The 21,031-nt window shown below is 37.2% G+C and overlaps 1 protein-coding gene across 7 annotated transcripts in view; it reads left to right on the top strand.

The window, feature by feature from the left end:
* SMG7 (SMG7 nonsense mediated mRNA decay factor) overlaps positions 1–21,031 on the top strand; it is a 56,006-nt gene that overhangs the window by 23,218 nt on the left and 11,757 nt on the right. For 6 of the 7 annotated variants that reach the window (XM_036343600.1, XM_036343599.1, XM_036343605.1 and 3 more), the window contains exons 2-12: positions 4,015–4,046; positions 6,737–6,854; positions 8,590–8,722; positions 9,833–10,004; positions 11,221–11,292; positions 12,143–12,293; positions 12,661–12,796; positions 16,807–16,969; positions 17,244–17,400; positions 18,172–18,242; positions 19,376–19,436. In XM_036343600.1, coding sequence (XP_036199493.1) covers positions 4,015–4,046; positions 6,737–6,854; positions 8,590–8,722; positions 9,833–10,004; positions 11,221–11,292; positions 12,143–12,293; positions 12,661–12,796; positions 16,807–16,969; positions 17,244–17,400; positions 18,172–18,242; positions 19,376–19,436 — 1,266 coding nt within the window. The remainder of the gene's footprint in view (positions 1–4,014; positions 4,047–6,736; positions 6,855–8,589; positions 8,723–9,832; positions 10,005–11,220; positions 11,293–12,142; positions 12,294–12,660; positions 12,797–16,806; positions 16,970–17,243; positions 17,401–18,171; positions 18,243–19,375; positions 19,437–21,031) is intronic. The other variant, XM_036343603.1, reaches the window with a different exon arrangement.

Below are 21,031 nucleotides of genomic sequence, written 5' to 3'. Positions count from 1 at the left end.
ACAGATATCTTACTTCTCTAGAGCAGGAGAGGCAAACTTTTATCAAGTAATCCCTAGAGCAGGAGAGGCAAACTTTTTCTGTGACGGGCCAGATAAATGTTTTAGGCTTGGTGGGCCGTTTGGTCTTTGTCTCCACTACTCAATTCTGCCCTTGTAGCAGAAAGCAGCCATAGACAGTATGTAAATGAATGGACAGGGCTATGTTCCAGTAACATTTATTTACAAAAAATAGATGCAGGGTGAAATAGATGCAACTTTCACCCAAGGCTGACGACTGCACTAGAATATGAGTTTTACTTGTAGTTCTTCTGATTAAAACTTAGATATTTATTTCCTAATGTGAATAGATATCTATAATAATAAAAGCATAATATGCTAGTTAGACCAGACATCCTGGATGAAGCCGGGGCTGTGAGGGAAGCCCTGATCTCGGGGTGCCAGCTGACGGCAGCCGGAGGAAAGCCCGGGTCCCAGGTGCCAGAGGAAAGCTGGTGCTGGCAGCTGGGGGAAAGAAGGCTTACTTTTGCACGGATTTCATGCATTGGGCCTCTAGTTTTCATATAAGCTAGTTGACTTAAATGTTAGTGTTTAGTTGACAGTACAAAACTGAAACTAGATAAGTCTATGTCAGCTTTTTATGTTACAGAATTTTTATTCTAATTTGAAAGAAATAGAAGTAACTTGGACTTTGGTGTCACAAATAACTAGATTACACTTAATTGTGCCTAATTGCTTTGTGATGCTGGACAAATTTGTTTTACATTTCAGAGCTTCAGTTTCTTTGTTTATAGATTGGAAATTAATAGTAGCTATCTCCGAGGGGGGCTATATTTTTTCATTAAGCTTTCTTTTCATCATTTCAGTTTAGCAAGACTATTTTAGTCATTAGCTTGTGTCTCTTCTAGAACCTAGTAAAGAACTCTGCACAGAGTGAGAACCTCTACTCTTGTCAACTGAGGAATCAGAATTCCTGGGATTTCAGAATGATTTTAACATTTACATCAGAGTTTTATACCATGTTCTCACTTTTGTTAGTGCTTGAATTTTTTACTTTTACAGTTCTCCTTGGACAGATTACATTATATAAAAATATAGTGTGAAGTTCACTGGAAGCCTGGATCAGCATCTCTTGGAATTATAGATCTCCTTTTACTGACAGCCTATAAGAGAAGCAGATTATTTGTAAATAGTTCTTGTTATATATGTTCAATATAATCTTTGTTTGACTGGAAGTTGTTAGCATACTGAAATGATATTGTTCATCTTTACAAGCAAATCTTGTTTGGAATGAAAAAGCAACCTTTAGGCACATGATCCTAAGTATAAGTTATCTTGTACATGTATGAACTTTTAGCTAACATATGGAAGTATAGTAAAATACATCATCCTTTTCAGTGCTAATTCATAATTAGCACCAACCTTTTCAGTATAAAGTTCATAAATTAGTACTCCTATGGGGTTTCAGGGGGAGGAGAGGAGGCTATTGTGACAGTCATAGGGATAGGATATGTATTTTGTTAGGGCATAAGCCAACCACCTGTGGAGAAAAAAGTTTTAATGGCAAAAGTTTAATATCCAAAGCAAATAGTGAAGCTAGGCTGTGTGGATAAAGAAATTTGATGTGATGTTATATTTTAGGACTAAGTGTAGCTGTTTATTTAGTATTGTCTATTTATACTGATAGTTCTCATATGTGGTTAACACTATAGCCCTGTATTATGATTCCATTGTTTGAAAATGTAATTTTAAAAAACCTGTCTTTTTAAAGGCTAAGAAAATAAAAAGGTTTATGTTACATTTTGATAAAACTAAAATTCATAATTGATATTAAATACCTAATAAATTATGTAAATGAATAATTTTAGTAAATTTTTTAGAATCTCTGAATATTCTCTGGCTTTATGTCATATTTTATTTTTAGAAATGGAAATCTCTTAAGTTTATGTACTTACCTGCTTAAATAGAGTATATGAAGTGATTTATTTTTTTTCCCTTTCTTCACTTACAAAATATTTATTGAATGCCCACTGTGTGCTAGGCAGCTGTGCTAGTAGGCATAGGGCTTGTGATGGTGAGCATTCTTAAAATCTGATGCGTACTATGAAGGAAAAAATAACCAGTGCTTCGAGAGCATAGGACAAGAATATCTATGTAGGGTTCAGGTAAGGCTTTCTGAGGAAGCCAAAGATGAGTACTAGTATGGAACCAGACAAATGGTGAGGAGGTATGCTATGCCCTGAGAGTCTGAAGGGAGCAGAGCACACCTACTATACTAACCACATGTCCAAGGACTAAGCACAGAGATGAGGGAGAGAAGAGAGTCATGGTAGAAGTAGAGCACATAGAAGGTTGTAGGACACTTTAATGATTGTTTTTAACCTGAGAGCAGTGGAAATTATTAAATGAATTTTAAATAAGTAGTTGATAAGATCAGCTTTACATTATAAAAGATCCCTCTGACAGCAGTGGGGAGAACAGAATGAAACGGGACAAGAATGAAATGGAGAAAACACTTAGGTAGGTGCCTTTGAGTTCTCCAGGATGGTTGTAACTTGATTGAATGGCTGAGGAGGAGGTAAAGGGAAGCCAGCAGATTCACGGTATAGTTAGCAGGTAAAATTCTCTGAAGTTGATAGATTATCGGGGATTTGGAGGATTTTGTGATGGGTGACTCCCAGGCATCTATCTGCCTTTCACAACTAAAACGCTGTGGTACATTTACTCAGGTAAAAAACACTAAAAAGAGAACCAGGGATGAGGTGGAGCTAGGTCAGTGATGGCGAACCTATGACACGCGTGTCAGGTGACACACGGGTTGATTTTTCTTTGTTAAATGGCATTTAAATATATAAAATAAATATCAAAAATATAAATCTTTGTTTTACTATGGTTGCAAATATCAAAAAATTTCTATATGTGACACGGCACCAGAGTTCAGTTAGGGTTTTTCAGAATGCTGATACGCCGAGCTCAAAAGGTTCACCATCACTGAGCTAGGTCATGAGTTCAGTTTTGGATTCTTGAATCCAGCAATTCTTGAAGAATTTGGGAGAGAGAAATGAAACAGCAGTTTAGAGGAGAATATGGGACATAAGGTTTTAAAATCTGTGGGAGACTTGTTGTGCATGTTTAAATTCTTAAGAGAAGGAAATATTCAATAGAAGGAAGTTTTAAAATTATTGAAAGAGGAGAGGGAGTAACCATATGAAAGGCTGGAAAGAGCATACTTAGGTGGAATTACTGGTATTAAACAAGAGGTGCAGTCATCTAATGTTTTAACAAGAGGAAGGAAGAAGAGGGCTTTGTGAATGTAGTTCTTAGTAACTGGGTATTGTTTTTCCTGAGGTACAGGTTTACCCTTTGCTGAAAAGAGTTGAGGCTAAGGCAGCCGTGGGCAAACTATGGCCCGCTGGATCCGGCCCGTTAGAAATGAATAAAACTAAAAAAAAAAAAAAGACCGTACCCTTTTATGTAATGATGTTTACTTTGAATTTATATTAGTTCACACAAATACTCCATCCATGCTTTTGTTCCGTCCTTCCGGTCCAGTTTAAGAACCCATTGTGGCCCTCGAGTCAAAAAGTTTGCCCACCCCTGGGCTAAGGAATGGGACAGGACTCAGCAGCCTGAGGGGAATGGATATTTGAAATAGTTACAGTGGCTAGTGAATTGAGAAACAAGATTTCGTGGCCCCACACATTGAGGGCAAATTTTTATTTATGACTGTCATTTAATGTTATCTTAAATCTATCTGATTTATATGCAAACAGCAAGAAAGTGGACTCAATAAAAGAGTTTATGATGACCTGTAAACTTTTAAGTCATGGCATCAATTTGCCACGACCTAGTGCTACTCTGGATGAGAAAGCAGAGGGACTGTTTGCAGTGCCACAAATAGAGCTGCTTACATCCTTATTGCAGTAGATGAGCTCACTTAACTGTGAACTCGTAGTGTTAATTTCTGCTGGGTACACCTGCTTTGTTTCTAACTGCTCTTCTCTTTTTTCTTTTTAGGCAGGCAGAAGTCCTGAAGGCTGACATGACAGGTAGTGGCTGCTCCTTTGTTTTCCAGAACTTACTTTATACCATTAAATTAAGCAAAGGGATCTTTATGACTTATAGCACTTATTTGCTTTAAATATTTATTTTTTTATATTTTGAATTCTTACTTAGATGATGACCAGTCAAGAATTTTATATTAGCTGTACTACAAAGGATTGAATATTACCTAATTTACTGCATAGAATCATTTATTTTTTATGAACTATTTATCAATGATTTCAGACATACAGAAAAAAATTCACATCCTATATAAAAAAAGCCTAATATGCTAAGTGTCCAGTCATCCATTCAACCAATCAAAGTGTAATATGCTAATGTTATGCTAAGGCCACTCAGCTGCTCGCTATGATGTGCACTGACCACTGGGGGCAGACAGTCAACTGGTTGCTATGACATGCACTGACCACCAGGGGAAAGATGCTCCAACAAGTAGGTTAACTTACTGCTGGGGTCTGGTAGATCAGGGGCTGGACACGCCCTGGAACCCTCCCACAGTCCTCCCTCTCCCCCCCACTGGCCAACCTCCCGCATTCCTCCCTGGCCCCAGTCGTGCACCGGTGGGGTCCCTTGGCCTGGCCTGCACCCTCTCCCAATCTGGGACCCCTCAGGGGTAGTCAGAGAGCTGGTTTCGACCTGATCCTGCAGGCCAGGCCGAGGGACCCCACTGGTGCACGAATTCGTGCACTGGGCCTCTAGTACCGTATAAACACTAATATCCTATGGTATTAGGTTCTTATCTTCCTATTTATAATTCCTCAAATTGGAATAATAGGTAAACCTTCAGAAAAATATTTGCAGGAAAACTGCTGACATGTTTGAAGTTGAGTGAGCTGCCTCACCACATTCCTTTTTTATCCCTTATCTTTTTTATTTTGGATAATAGCCAAGGCGTTTTTGAAAAAAATAACTGGACTTAGTCACTAAACAGAGCAGATGACTCTAACCCCAAAATAAAGAAATAGGGGAATACTCTAGTGATAAGTATGCTCTCCATAATAGCATACGCCATCCAAAAATGTAAGAGAAATATGTGATAATGGACCTTGTTTTAATTTTGAGGAATTTAGTTCTGCAATGAAACCCACAAAGAAGAGTTAAACTATTGTGATAATCAGCATATCTGCCAAAATTTATAATGAAAAGGAAATGGACTGTTTCGATGTCTTGTTCTCAATTTGTAGAATTATAGGTTAATGTTCTCTAAGAATTTGTGGGTAATCTCATTGTCATCTTGTTCAAGGGAAAAAGAAGAAAAAAGTTCCAAACACTTGTTATAGGTTTACTTAGTATAGTACTTCAGTTCTTCCTATTGTTAACATAAGTGTCATCATTTCCCATACTGTGGATATCAGTTTCAACTCTGAGCTACTGTGTTATGCTCTTGTGATAGCATTATAAGTACAATCTTAAGTATTAAATACCCTTAGTAAGAATGCCTGCCCAGTAAGATATTAAGTCTATTCATTTAAATAGTAGTCTCTTTGATAGATGAGATTTAATTACCCTTTCCAATCATTTCCCTGCCATTGACAAATTGAAGCAGAGCTGAAAAAATGTATAAATATTATTGATTTAACCATTAAGCACTTAATAAGAGCAGGAAGCCGATATTAGACCCTAATTTTTTTTTTTTTTTAGTAGCCAACAAACTCTTGTGAGGATTAACTCAAATATCCAGAAGATTCTTCTTGTAGAATAGGATTATGGTGGCTATAGAAACTAATAGCAGACCTAAAAACAAGAGTGAAGATTATGCCATTGCACAGCAGCAAAATATTAAATGCAGCCAGACAGCCTAACAGGCAGTTGGAAATATATATTGAAAAGTCCATTATTAAGTTCTACTGAGGCAGCTCACTGTCAATTATTGCACTCATAAGCCTACTTATCGGGAAGGCTAATGTGCCTTTTAGGACTCTGGCAGACAATATGGCCTCAATTTGAAATTTTGTATAGTAATAGCCTGACTTTGTGATTTCATTTTGCAATGTCTCATTTGGGCTCTTGAGCAATTTAATCACTGTCTGTCCTCATTTACATTAAATAGCAAGTATGGATTGCTCACAAGTGTCTTGGCAAGCATCCTACCAATCGTTAAAATAATGCTCACTATCCTGGTTTTATTGGATTGACATGTATAGAGTAGGAGGAACAGCAGAACGCCCAAACAGCTGCTGGATTATGAGCTGATATGAAGATTTCATAAGGACAATTGTGAGAATGATTAAAAAATGTTTTTAAAAAGCTGCTTTGGACAAAGAGAAGTATAGTTGTGAGAGTAAACAGACCAACTTGGCAGTCCATCATTTCAAAGAGGGTGGCTAGTGTGAGGGATATGGCTTCCTGTGATATGAATACGTAGACATCCAAGCCCAAAACAAAGGGCATACCATTCTTTTTTTTTTTTTTTTTTTTTTTTTAGCCTTTTTCATTTCATGGTATTATTTTAAAGCTAAAAGACAAATACAGAAGCATACAGATTTAGTCATTAGTCAAAAGGGGGAAGTCATTTGAAATGCAGTCGTATAAAACTTCAGCAACCTATGGTATATACTTGTACTTACAGCAGGTTTTTACTTTGGGGAATGGGGAGGGGAAGGAATCATTGGTGTGATACAATGGTCTTAACTCTCTATTTACCTGTCTACTGTTCTGTTTTTGTTTTGTTATTCAGATTCTAAGCTGGGTCCAGCTGAGGTCTGGACATCCAGGCAGGCTCTGCAGGACCTGTACCAAAAAATGCTAGTTACTGATTTGGAATACGCTTTAGACAAGAAAGTAGAACAGGATCTGTAAGTATTATCATTTGGGATGTCCCTGTTGAGATCAAGGATCTCACCAAGACTTTAGGATAGAAAAGAACAATTTGGTTGTTTCTTTTTAACCTCTCTCAGAGTAAGCTTTTTCAATGAAAATAAAAAAGAAAAATTTATAGTACTTTTGATTTTGGGGGGGAGGGGTGATATTTGACCATTGGTATTACCTTCGCATAGAGTCTTAGGTGGCAAGAGAGATGTTCCGAATTGACTCTTATTAAGATCTTTAGGGCATTTCATAAAATAAATAGGTATTTCCTTTTTCCCCCTCTTAATAAGATTAAAGAAAGATTTTGTATATTTAGGCTATCTCCATGCATTTTTAAAAAAATACGTTTTTATTGATTTTAGAGAGAGAAAAAGGGAAAGGAAGAAAGAGACAAAAACATCAATGAGAGAGAAACATCGATTGGCTGCCTCCTGCACACCCCCTACTAGGGTTTGAGCCCAAAACCCTGGCATGTGCTCTGACCAGGAATCGAACCGGTGACCTCTTGGTTCATAGGTCAAATGCTCAACCGTTGAGCAACCGACCAGGCTGTCGCTCAATGGTTGCTCGTTCTTTCTATGAGGGGTGAAATGGCAGATGACCAGATTCCCAAGTGAGTAAATAAATGCCTTTTGTGGAAGGCCTTACCTTTTAAATTGAAACAAGGACATTGGCCTGATGAAAAAATTAAAATCAGTTAAGAACATTCTATTTATTAATGCCCATTTCCCCAAGTTGCAGTGAAGATTTTTTGAGATCTAGCAATAGAGCTTAATCACAACCACTCAAAATCTATATCTATGATATTAGAATCAAGGATAAGATGTCATCACAAATTCTAAGGGAATGATTGACCTCATAAATCATTAAAAAACCCCGGTGCTCTAGAGTCTTAAAAGTTGACATTGATAAGAGTTAGGTATTTTCCAGGTAGATTGTAAACCCTTTATCTGTTTGCTTCCTTGAATCAAGCCAGTAATATCATCCCTTCATCCTAGTTCTGTTTTTCCCCCCTCATGTGATTTCCAAGTTAGAAGGTGGCTGTATTTCACCATAACTGAATTTAAAATGATTCTCTAAACAACTCGATTAATGAAAGGCATTTTATAACAGGATTTTGGTATGCTGTATTTCAGCATTGTGTTGTTTCTTATTTTTAAATAGCTAAAATTAAAATGTAAAAAAATGACCTTATATTTCAAGTTTTGAAGAAAACAACCCCAAGAGAAACAAACTATTAATTAGAAATAGAACTCTGAGTAATAGATTTTAGGGAAATAAGGGATATAGCTTAATATTTACAAAACTTTTCCCCCCTCTTTATATGTCACTTGTTAGGGTACACTCAATTATTTTTGGCACAATGTATGCAAATTTGTTAATAGCTTATTTTTACTTTGGTGTTCCCACTGTAGTTCTGATTTTGTACTGGGATCCCTAAATAGGCTCTAACTGTAGTAGCTCTAAAAGAATAATAACTAAAGCCACAATCTGATTATTCAAATATTTGGTTAAGTGTTTACTAAGGCCAGTTGGATTCTACTGCGTGTCTAGTCTTGTTCAAAGGGAGCCTAAAGTTGTTTAATTAAGTCACTATCTTTAATGCAGGTTTACTATCTAGTGTGTTATAATTATAACAAACAGTTCTTTCTTGTTCTCAGGGGGACCAGTGTCTGCCCAGTGAGTCACTGCTATACAAATAGAATTACATTTTGTTTTCAGCTGGAATCATGCCTTTAAGAATCAGATCACAACACTACAAGGCCAGGCAAAGAATCGAGCAAACCCGAATCGGAGTGAAGTTCAGGCAAACCTCTCTCTGTTCCTAGAGGCAGCTAGTGGCTTCTATACTCAGGTGAGTTCTACAATGTATACCAATTTTTCTAGAATTCTCTTTGTACACATCTTGTTGTTTATATAAACACTTTGTGGCCCTGGCTGGTTTGGCTCAGTGGATAGAGCGTTGGCCTGTGTACTGAAGGGTCCCGGGTTCGATTCCAGTCAAGGGCATGTGCCTGGGTTGCAGGCTTGATCCCCAGTAGGGGGCATGCAGGAGGCAGCCGATCAGTGGTTCTCTCTCTCCATTGATGTTTCTATCTCTCCTTCTTCCTTCCTCTCTGAAATCAATAGAAATATATTTAAAAAACAAAACACAAGCACCCACTTTGTGTAACCACTATGTGGGCCATCCAGTTGATCGCCTATAATCTCAAGTGAATAACAATGCCCCAAATTGTATACCATAAGAAGCCAGATCATAATGGATTAAGGAATGAATAGGAATTGAGAAAGCAGGTATAGCACGTGTGGACTCCTTTGAATGAGTTTGGCTAAAGTCTTTTTTTAAAAAATATGTTTTTTATTGATTTTTAGAGAGAGGAAGGGGGAGGGATAGATAGAAACATCAATAAGAGAGAAACAGTATCAATCGGCTGCTTCCTGCACACCCCTTACTGGGTATCTAGCCCCTAACCTGGTCATGTGCCCTGACTGGGAATCCAACTGGGGGCCTCTTGGTTCGTGGGTCAATGTTTAACCATTGAGCTACACTGTCCAGGCACTGAAGTCTTTTTTTAAAAAATGCTGCCATTCCTTTTAGATGCACATCCTAGATTGCTCGAATACTTACTTGAAAATTCAAGAGAGATGATTTGTAATGAATGCTTCTAATTACCATATGAAGGTTTTTACCATACGTACAAGGGAAAATGAAAATAAATGATTGTATCATGTATAATACAGTATTACTGTTGCTGTTGTTATTTGCTCCTATTAAAAAAGAAATGATTGTTAAAAAAAAAGAAAGAAAAGAAAGGTTACCATAAAATTTTCTTGAAGTCCTTGCTTAGGTCTGAGCAGTATGCGATATTAAATACATATGTTGAAGTATACAAGTTTTACTGTAGAGCACTTCTAACTTGCCAAGTCTGACTTAATACTAAATCTTGCTATGTTTTCCTTTCAGTTATTACAAGAACTGTGTACAGTGTTTAACGTAGATTTACCATGCCGTGTGAAGTCTTCCCAGTTGGGAATTATCAGCCATAAACAGACGCATACCAGCGCCATAGTGAAGCCACAGTCCAGCTCCTGCTCCTATATCTGCCAGCACTGCCTCGTGCACCTTGGAGACATTGGTGAGCCTTTGGTGTGAAGGAATTAATCATACATTTATAATACATTTATCCTTTTCTTTGGTGTGGTCATAGAGGGAAGCTCCATTTCCCTGTAAACTGAGCATGCATACACAATTTAGATGGTCTTAAGAGGAAACTATAAAATATATTTTAAGGTACTTAGATTTTCTCATTGTTTTGACATTGGCAAGGGATCTTGAAGGAAGTAACTTTCATATTAAGATTTAAATTTTATTCAGATTTGTGCAGATGTAGGCAAATGATAAATAGCAAAAATGTAATCAAAGCTAAACTTTTCAAAGTGGTGCCATAATATTTTCTAAATTAAGTCTGTACTCTTGGAATTGTGAGGTTTATGAATTTATACCTTCTGAAACCAGATTGCCTTCTTTCCTTCCTGCCAGTGCATTAAAAGCTCATTTCTGTTTCCTTTTAACAGTTAAATTTGTATTCCATTTTATATATATTTAAATCTGGGAATGTTATGTAACTTATTTCTTGTTCATTCCTTTAAGGTGACCTAAAAAAATGGTTGTAAAACAAATTAACTATAGGATTATGTTTGCTGTCCTCAAATAACAGGGAATTGAGAACATTACTGCTTTAAGTTCAAAGATTGTAGATTTCTTGATGTCATAAGTCACTAACTCCATGAGGGGTCACATCAAAGTAAGAACCAAGTTCTGCAGGAAGATTCAAGGAATAGTGTATATAGGTTGTTTTGCTGTCAGTGTATTCTTTGCACACACATACTTAATATTGCAGTAGGTATGAGGCATTTTTCAAAATCACTTTATAAATAATTGAAAGAAATACATAATTTTCAGATCATCTTGTATAGTGTTTTTTGTTTTGTTTTGTTTTTAAGTGCCATATAACTCACCCCTTCTTGGCCGGCTCCAGGTCACCAGCATAGTCCGTAGTGAGAGCTGGTGATGCATGACACTGGAGGACCTGAAAGTGGGGGCTAGGTAAGCTTTAAAATTGGTTACATGCTGAATGTCCCAAATAGGGAAGGCTGGATGGACACTTCACACATAATCCTATAGTTAATTTGTTTTAAAGTCTTTTTCTATCTTTAATGCTCTTAAATCAATTTTAATGTGTTTGTTATCTTTAGAATTTAAAACAATAGCCTGTTTTGGAAATATTACCCTAGTTACTGCTTTATTTGTTTGTTTGTCTTTAAACTACATTTTCTTCTTCCTCCTCACAGCTCGATACAGAAACCAGACCAGCCAGGCAGAGTCCTACTATAGGCACGCAGCTCAGCTTGTCCCCTCTAATGGTGAGTGAGTCTCTCCTGTCAACTGGTGGACAGTGACACTTCATTCAATACAACAGTATGGTAAATAACTGAAGGCTTATCTTGCATGTTTTAGGAGTTTTGGTATTGATTATCATATTTTCTCTTTTAAGTGTACATTCTATATAACTGGAAATGAAATTTCTAAAATAACTGTTGTAAATTAAAGCAGTATAAATAGAATATCCCCTAATATGATCTAAAATTATTTCAACAACTCTGACTTCCATAATTACTTATAGATTAATTCTCTTTAATACCACCATTTTGGTCCTAGGAAAATTATCCCATTATCTAAAAGGTAGTGTTCTTGTATTTTGATGGCCCCTGAAATATGTGTTAGCAGTGATTCTTGAAGTAGAGAAATTATAACAGATGTGTGATGATATAAGTCATTCTTGTTAAGCCACATTAAAATTCCTCCAGATTCTAAAAGGAGCCCTTGAGGGAGCCTCAAGCAGGGATGGTAGTCTGCAAACTGTTTCGTGTTGTCTGTGGCTGCTTCCCCACTGCAGTGGCAGAGCCGGGTAGTTGTAATAGAGACTCTGACTCCCCAAAACAAAACATATTTACTACCTAGCCCTATCAGTTGTATTTGAACTTACTGTGCTGTCCACCGTAATTATGTGGCTTTTTAACCTAAACATTTTATGTTTCATTGCTGAGGTGTGGTGGTTTACGTTATGCCTATTTGTAATGAGGTGGTCATGATATTTACTTTATCCAATACTCCACCCTATTAATTTAAAGGCTTGAAAACTGATAATTTGTTTTCTGATAGCAAAACTTGGTGCATCTTTAGTTACTTTAGAATTTTGACTTTCTCCTCTAGGTCAGCCTTACAATCAGTTGGCTATCTTAGCTTCTTCCAAGGGAGACCATCTGACCACAATTTTCTACTACTGCAGAAGCATTGCTGTGAAGTTCCCTTTCCCAGCTGCCTCCACAAATCTACAGAAAGCACTTTCTAAAGCACTGGAAAGGTAGGGCTGACTTTCCCAAGAGGACTTAGTGTAACCTGGTAGACTTCACCCCTCAAATTTAGGCATATAAGAAATAATGGCCAGTTGCCTATGCTTCTCTTATACTTGCCTGATTTATAAACGATAGTAAATAATAGTTTTGTATGTAGTTTTTACCAAATTTCGACCAATCAACAACTGATTTGTTCCCAGTAGAGGAGTACAGGCTGCTGATTACTGCCTCTACCTGTGGGTGTCACATTTGAAAGTCAGGTGCAGAATCCTCTCTAGGTGTTCAAACATTGTATCTTTGCAAACTGAAGCCGCCTTTAAGAGATTTTAGCCATTTTGCTGCTTAAGATTCATGGAAGTTTTTCTTTCATTTCAGCCGGGATGAGGTGAAAACCAAGTGGGGTGTTTCTGACTTCATCAAAGCCTTTATTAAGTTCCACGGCCATGTGTACCTGAGTAAGAGCTTGGAAAAGTTGAGCCCTCTTCGAGAAAAATTGGAAGAACAGTTTAAGGTTAGATTTCAAAACCAGAGAATTTATTGTCTTGTTTAAATAAGTGTAAGATTTGGAGGAAGATGACTCCCAGTTTTCACTCCATTACTTAACTGTGAACTGTTGGTAAAAATTAACTTTGAAATTAAATATGAAAGTTTTGCATACAGCATCCTCTTTATTTAAACTAAGGTGCCGTTTATACAAAGAAATACATGCAACAACAATGAGCTAATAAGTAGCTGCAGTTTGGCAAAAAGTATCCAAGTGGAAAGAAACAACTCCTCCTTTCTCAGACCAAGCACATTTTTTTCTCAGTTTGGAAAGCACTGCTTTTGATGGATTAGATATTTTTAGCTACGGTTTTGTTACCTCCTTTATAGATATTCCCATTCTGCAAATCAAGCTCATTTCTCTTGTATTTTGATCCATCAAGATTTGTGGTAGTTTGAAGGAAAGGAATAAGAAATTTCATTCAATTATTTTACTCAATTATTTCTAGTTACATATGTGAAAATTATCTTGGGTTAGGTTAGTATATTAAATTAGCAGTTTAAATGTAGTGTATGATGGGTAAAATGTGAAAGGAGTCAAAATTAAGTATTAACTTTATTTTTAATTTATTCAACAAATATTTGATTGTTGTATACCTGTCACTGTTTTAGTCCCTGGGATCAACATTAAACAAGACATTCTCAATGAGCATTTTTTATTTTTTGGTTACTTCTGGGTATCTTTACATTTTGGAATTGTCTATAACAGCACTTGCCAACCGGTGGTCTGCGGACCACTGGTGGTCCATAAGGTCTGAAAGATTGGTGACCACTGGTCTATAACTTCTTTATAGTTTTACAAATATTATAAAAGTCACAATTCAGAGATTGTCGAACTTAATTTAGAGACATAAATTAGCCAAATGTAATAAATGTGAAATGGTTTTTACAGATAATCAATTTTTAGTTGATACTTTTACATAAAGTATACAAGTTAATTGATTTCAGAGAGGAAGGAAGAGGGAGAAAGATATAGAAACAGCAATGACAAGAGAGAATCATTGATCCGGCTGCCTCCTAACACTGCCCCCATTGGGGATCTAGCCCACAGCTCAGGCATGTGCCCCGACCTGAAATTGAACAACCACCTCCTGGTTCATAGGTCAACACTCAACCACTGAGCCACATCAGCCAGGCATAGTTGATACTTTTTGTGTGCAAGAGAGTATAGTAAATAACTATAATAGAAATAGTTTGTTTTAAAATAAGCTTCTAAAATAAGAGTCCCTTGCAGTTTTCTGCATCTCTTAGTGGTGGCATATGTAGACTTAGTCCATGATTTATAGAGGGGGGTGCATGAAAGCAACAACTTGCTTTGTAATGCCCTCCGCTATTCAGCCTGGAAAGAGCAAACAAGTCTCAATAGCTTCATTTTAGGTTTTCAGATATCTGAAAGATTATTTTAAGATAACATATCTTTGTCTTTCCTGGAGTCAGAACTAAAATTCAATCTTAGAATTTGAGTAGAGATATGTAGGGTGTTGCTGAGGACTTTCTTTTGAGAACTTAAAAGTCAGATTGATAGCTATCTTCTTGGATGGTGTAGATGTAGTCCTGTTATGTATCGGGATTGGACAAGATGACCTCTTGAGATTACTTCTCGCTCTCTTGTTCTATGAAAGATACACTCCCCAAATGGGGAGGGTGTGGAACCTACCTTAATGAAATCCTCTCCATGTAAGTTATTCTAGTCTAGAGTTTAGTCGGTTTTGCATTTGGTTCAACCTCAAACACTAATATTCTCTTCAAATATATAATTCTGTATGTGAAGTTCTGGTGGGAGTGTGTGGGCAATTGCGAAGTATCATTCCTACACTCTAAAATTAAACACAGGATGAGGCAGATCTATTTTAAAATTTACCCAGTACTAAAATGTCAGAAGAACATTGTGGAGTGAAATTTTAGCATAGTTGAGTAAATATTCAAAAGTATTTTAAAGTATCCTATTTAATAAAAGGCTAATATGCAAATTGTCCCCTCAACTAGGGGTTTGACGGGTAGTTTGACCAGGGAGCAGGACTGCCTACCCACGGCCCCTCCTCCCAGCCGGCCCCGACCCCCCCACCCATCCCAATCCCGGCCGGCCAGCCAACCTCCCGCATCCCCTCCCCCTGGCCGGCCCTCTGTGATCAGCCCCAATCAGGGCCAGCCGGCCAGACCCCACCCGTGCACAAATTTGTGCACCGGGCCTCTAGTTTGTAGATAACAATGTAAACTTCAGTATATCTGTCTAACTAGCAATCTTTAGCTACTAAGAAACATTTACCAAGTTGAGGTTCATTGAAGGATTAAAAGGCCTGGAATTTAGGAACTGAGATATAAGGCTTTTTGTATCTGTCAAATGTATGCTGTTTATTAATGGTATTTAATTCAGTGTTTTCCTCAATTGCTGTTGAAAGTATCTTTCAGTAGCAATATGTCTGTTCCTATCTGATTTTGTCCAGGGAAGACTCTGCTTACTTCAGTACAATCTAAGTTTTATAAAAGTACAATTGAATAATTACACATTGACTTCCAAAGGTGTGAATTATTCCTTCACTAAGTATTTATTGAGTACCTGTTGTGTGCTGTGCACTTTTCTAGGCCTTTGGAGATAGAGAGGAGAGAACAAGACAAAGTCTGTGCCCTTATGAACTTAATCTTACATTTGCTATTACCAGGGTACACCATATGCATCAATGCTTCTGTGCCTACACTAGAAAGCCCTTTAAAGGGTTAGGATTCTGTAACGTAGGACATTTCCTTCTAAAATGAACGCCACATTGCTATATTGTAATAGTAAGAAAAAATGCTTTTTGAAAAATACAAATTAATATTCTCATTTTATGCCAGTATCATGCATTTGTGTAAAGGCTGGATGCAGAGATTGAAAATTTTGTGGGAGGATTTTGGAGAAGAGCTAGGATTTCAAGACATTTTCAGGAAAGGAAAGGAAAATGCTTAAGGCCTTTGAGAAAGAAGTGAGCATTCTAGATTTATATATGGGAGTGACAGATGGCAAGGAGGCTGAGAGATCTGATAGGGAGAGTAGAGTTAAAGTGGAATGGAATTGTGTTTTTCTCCAATGATCATATGAAAGGTCTTGCTAATGAATTATAGATCTTATTCTGTATCTGTTTCCCACCATAAGGCAGTGAGTCCCCATTGTCTGCACTAATTTTCCTTGGGGACAGAGACAGGTTGGCTGTAGCTAAAATGTGGGGTGAAGCCAGGATGTCATCTTTGTTATCAACTTTGTTAGGAGCTGGTGAGGCCACCAGCTGAGTGCATAGAGGTGAATTCTTCCTTATAGTGCTGGTTAGCAGGTCTTTGTGAACACATGGTTATTAAGTAAAAGAAGTTGATAATGAAGGTCATGGATGTACCTTCCTTATAGGGGGAAGTGTCAGTGTGATAATTTGTAGAAGTACCTGTAATATATTAATGATGGCTTTAGATATCATTTGCCCTGTGTTCCAAAGTATGTTCTTGCTATGTACCTCATTTATAAGTAAGCTTCTTTACGTATGTCAGGCCTTTGAAAGAGTAAATTTTATAATAAATTTTGGAAGTCATACATTATGTACCAAGAGTTCAAAAACATGTGTTTTGAGTCTCTTTATTTGAAATTTTGTTTCTCACTGTATGCATGTACTTTTTAGTCATTGGTCCCAATTTGATAATTTTAGTGTGTATGCATCTCTTATAAAACAGCTTCTAATGGATGGAAGGCATGTGAATTTATTGATGGATACCGAAAACTTGTGGAAAACAGTTCAGTGGTGTCTGGGTTAATTTTTTTCAAGATGAATGGTCAGCATGAGAAACATCAGACCACATTAGACTCGATTAAAATACTGAGATTAAAAGTGAAAGTTTACTTATCTATAATTTACTGTAACCCATGTGGCTCTAAATTCAGACAGTTTAATTCTTGTGTTGAAGATGGCTCCTGTTCTCGATAATAGTATATGCAGTGTTCCCTATCTTCTTTTACAGAGGCTGCTCTTTCAAAAAGCTTTCAACTCTCAGCAGTTAGTTCACGTCACTGTCATTAACCTGTTTCAACTTCATCACCTTCGTGACTTTAGCAATGAAACAGAACAGCATAGTTACAGCCAAGATGAGCAGCTGTGTTGGACACAATTGCTGGCCCTCTTTAGTAAGTATTAAATCGTTTTAACTTTCTGTTCCATCTTCTTTGGCCTTTTCATCATAAAGCATTAGTGCTATATAAAGAAGTGTCTTGTATGTCTTAATATTGAATCAAGAGGCCCGTACTCTAAATTCTGTTCCTTATCTGCTGACATCCATCGTCAGTGTATCTGTAACAATTTTTAACTGGGGAAAGAAAATGCCCTTTTAGAAAGAAGCTGAGAGACTGATAACACAGTTTCAAATATCTTATGCTTTCTGTATACGTTTTTTCTTTTGAGTGTCTTTTCTTGGCATCCTGTGCAAGTGTCCTCTCCAGAACAAGTCTCAGGAGGAATCCCACAATGCCTATCCCCTTCCTGCAGTCAAGGTCTCCATGGACTGGCTGAGACTCAGACCCAGGGTCTTCCAGGAGGCGGTGGTGGATGAAAGACAGTAGTGAGTATCTTAGAGTTTCTTGTCAGCTTTTGTGCTTTGTTTGTTTGATATTCAAAGATATGCTGAAACCACCTTAGAAAACACAACATTTGAACAATGGAAGGCTGTATTTCCCACCCACTCTTTGGAAATTGAACTGAAGACCTCTTTATATGCTTTCCCTTTATTTGTTTGAATTCTTCATGTGAGGCACAATCTTAAGGATTTCTGACTTTTTGTTCCCCCTGTCCTTGGTTGCCATCCTGGGGAAGTGGCATTTTTCACATTCCAAAGTGAAATGGAGATAAAACCAGTTTGTTTCTTATCCACTACAGTATGCTCCAGTTTTTTGTTTAGGAATTAAAAGGAAGAGATTTTTTACTTCTTTCCATTATTTTCTATACATAACCTGTTTTGTGTTGCCTTATAGTAACGCCCAATTTGAGATATCTGTTTGTTTTAAGCATAGAGTATTTTGGTCATCGCCATTTTCTCTCTAATCTCTACTCAGAATAATTCTGACAGTTCTTAGGAACTATTGGTTTTAGAGTGACAAATGAAGGTGCCTGGGAAACATCTGCAGTAGTATGTCATGGAAATTTAACACTCTGGGGTATCTTTCATCTAGACATCTTTGAAAATATGTTTTAGGAGTCATACAGTCTTTAAAATGCTGAAGCAAGGAGAAAAATGCATGAAGTCTAGGTCCTCAAGATAACACTTTCATGGCTTATTAGTGTTCTGGTTTCTCTTGTGTGAAAATAAAATGTGCACTATCACTTTCATTTTCAGCATTTGGCCCTGGCTGATTTCTCTTCTAAATAGTTTCCATCCCCATGAAGAGGATCTTTCAAGTACTAATGGTAAGAGCAACCTCAGCCTTGTGCTGTCGACATTGTTCTCCATCTCTGATGGTGGGCTTAAGGACACAGAAAAGCAGATTTGTGTTTGATGTTAAATTTAATATATTAGAAGTGACTTTGAACTCTATCCCAATTGAGTGGGTGGAAGTAGAGGTGATGTTCTTCCAGCAGCTTGTTTTCCTATTTAGCTGCATCTGAACAGGAGCCCAGAGAGTGCAATACTTGCAAATCCTTTCCATCCTCCTCATTCTTATAATTAAAAAAAAAAAAAAAAAAAAAAAAAAACCACAAAAAACTAATGTAAACAGTATTACTCTGTCAGAGTAATGCCTACTTACCATGAAACATTTCAGACATACAAATGTAAGAACACAAGTCACCTGTGGTTCTCTCACACAGCGATACAGGATAGCGTGTTTTCTACGGGCCTTTTTGTATGTGTACATACACAGCCTGCATGTGTTTGGTATCAAATTCAGCTTTGTACTTGCTTTTTAAGTTTAACATTATATTGTTAGCAAAAGCTTTGTCATTTAAACATTTTGAAACATGATTTTTACTGGCTGCATAATAGTCCATACTATGGATATGCCATAATCTATTTAATCATTGTCTATTTGCTTTAAAAATTTCCCCGTTATAAATAATTCTACACTGAACAATCGGTAGTTGACTTCTTTCTGATTATATTTCTTCCATTAGATCTATGCTCCTCAAACATTAATTTGCAAATGAATCTCCTGGGACCTTATTGAAAATGTAGTTTATGATTCAGTAGATTTGGGATAGTGCCCAAGATTCTACATTTCTTACAAGCTCCCAGATGATGTCAATTTTATTATTCAATACTTTGGGATTACTGCATCTGAGGCTGTGAAATTTTAAGACTGCTGAGGGGGAAAAAGGCATCATACTGCAACTCAGCACTGGGTATAAGTGAATGTTAGGGCAGTGCACAGGGCCCAAAGGCAACATGCAGGGCTTTGACAGGTAAGTTACTATAAAGAAGAGCAGGGCACTATGAATAGCCTATAGTTTCTCCAGAGACTTTGTTTTTCCACTTAGCAGTATTCTGCTAAACAACAGAATTTTAATTAAAATGTTTACAAATCTTGATTTCTACCCTTCTCTAGCTACACCACTTCCAGAGGAGTTTGAGTTACAAGGATTCTTGGCTTTGAGACCTTCTTTCAGGTGGGTGGCAGCTGGAGGAGGCGGAGTTCATTGCTAGTGGTTGCCATATTAAAATTATCAGGAGTCGGGCTTGGTTGTGGAAGCTCTTGATCTTTCTTAGCTTTTCCTAACGGCAACTGAGAGTCAAAGTTTTGATGTAAAATGGATTTGTATATGTTGTGCCTTTAATGCCTATGTAATACCAATACTAAGTGCTTAAAAAATATGGAGGAAAGGAAAGAGAATTGCTTCTTCCAAGTGATACTTATTTCCTTTTATACTTTCCTTGAAATCAGAGGGAAAGTCTCAAAATGGAAACCAACGGGTATTGCTTGACATATTTCACATTAAAATAAGAATAAAGCACTCTGTTTTCCCAGTCATTTTGTCTCTGTTCCTTCTCTTTCAGAGGAATACCTTCTTACTCCTTTTCAAGTCTAGCCCTTTCATCTGTGTCCTTGATCTCATCCTTTCCTACCTTCCCAAGAACCTTGTTCCATCTATCCATCTCTCTCTGCATTGTATTTTCAGTATCTTATTTTTTAACAACCAATTGCTTCCTTTTGGCCTAGTAGCATTTAAGTATGCCCTATTCTTTCTAAAAAAAATAAAATTTGTGTCTTGGCCGGGTGGTTCAGTTGGTTAGAGCGCTGTCCCATGCACCAAAAGATTGCAGGTTCAGTTCCTGGTCAGGGTACATGCCTAGGTTGTGGGTTTGTTCTTAGGTCAGGAAACGAATGAGAGGCAACTGAATCAATCAGTGTGTCCCTCTCGAATTGATGTCTGTCTCTCTCTTCCTCTCTCTCTCCCTTCCTCTCTAAAAATCAATAAACATATCCTTGGATGAGAATTAAAAAAAAAAAAAAGTAAAAATCACAACCTCAGCTTTCTCTTCATCATTAAACTTCTAAGAGTAGTGTGTACTAGTCTTGCTGACCTGCTTCACAGCCAATTATTTCTCAGCCTACTGCAACTGTAAACTCTGCTCTCTCTCCTAGTTAGCAAGTTGTATTGAGTTCTGTATAATTTTCATCCTATATAATTTTTTTTATCATTGAGTCTGTTGGTCCCCTTCCTTCATGAAACCTTCTTTCTCTTAGCTCTGGATCATCGTTCTTCTCCTTCTACCCTTAAGAGGCTCAGTTGCATTCTTTCTTGTGTATTATATGCCTTGGAATATTGGTATTCTCAAGGGTTCTTCCCTTGCCCTTTCCTTCCCACTCTACGTTCTTCCGGGTGATCAAATCCATCCTTTTGTCTTGAGCTTTTACCTCCAGGATACTAAGACCAAAATTTTCAGTTCTGACTTCTTGTAGAGTTTAGACTCATATTTCTAGCAATTTTAAACTTTGACATGACCAAAAATGAGCTAGTATTTTCCTGTTTGGTCAGTAAAATATGATCTTTCTAAATTTATCTGTATGCCATTGTCCAACTACATAAACAGTTCTTATTTCTGTTAATCTTTCTCACCAAATCTTTGTAATTCTGTGTCCAAAATGCCTTTTAGATACAACTCCTCCCATTTATTTCCTCATAGTTCAGGCTTTTATCACCATTTACCTGGGGTAAGAAAGTTTCCTAATCACCTTCCCTACTTAGAGTCCCTCTCTTTC

The sequence above is a fragment of the Myotis myotis genome, unplaced genomic scaffold, assembly GCF_014108235.1.
Source record: "Myotis myotis isolate mMyoMyo1 unplaced genomic scaffold, mMyoMyo1.p scaffold_m19_p_18, whole genome shotgun sequence".
NCBI lineage: Eukaryota > Metazoa > Chordata > Mammalia > Chiroptera > Vespertilionidae > Myotis > Myotis myotis.
Note: the sequence above shows the minus strand (reverse complement) of the source record. Positions and strands in the feature narration are given on the sequence as shown.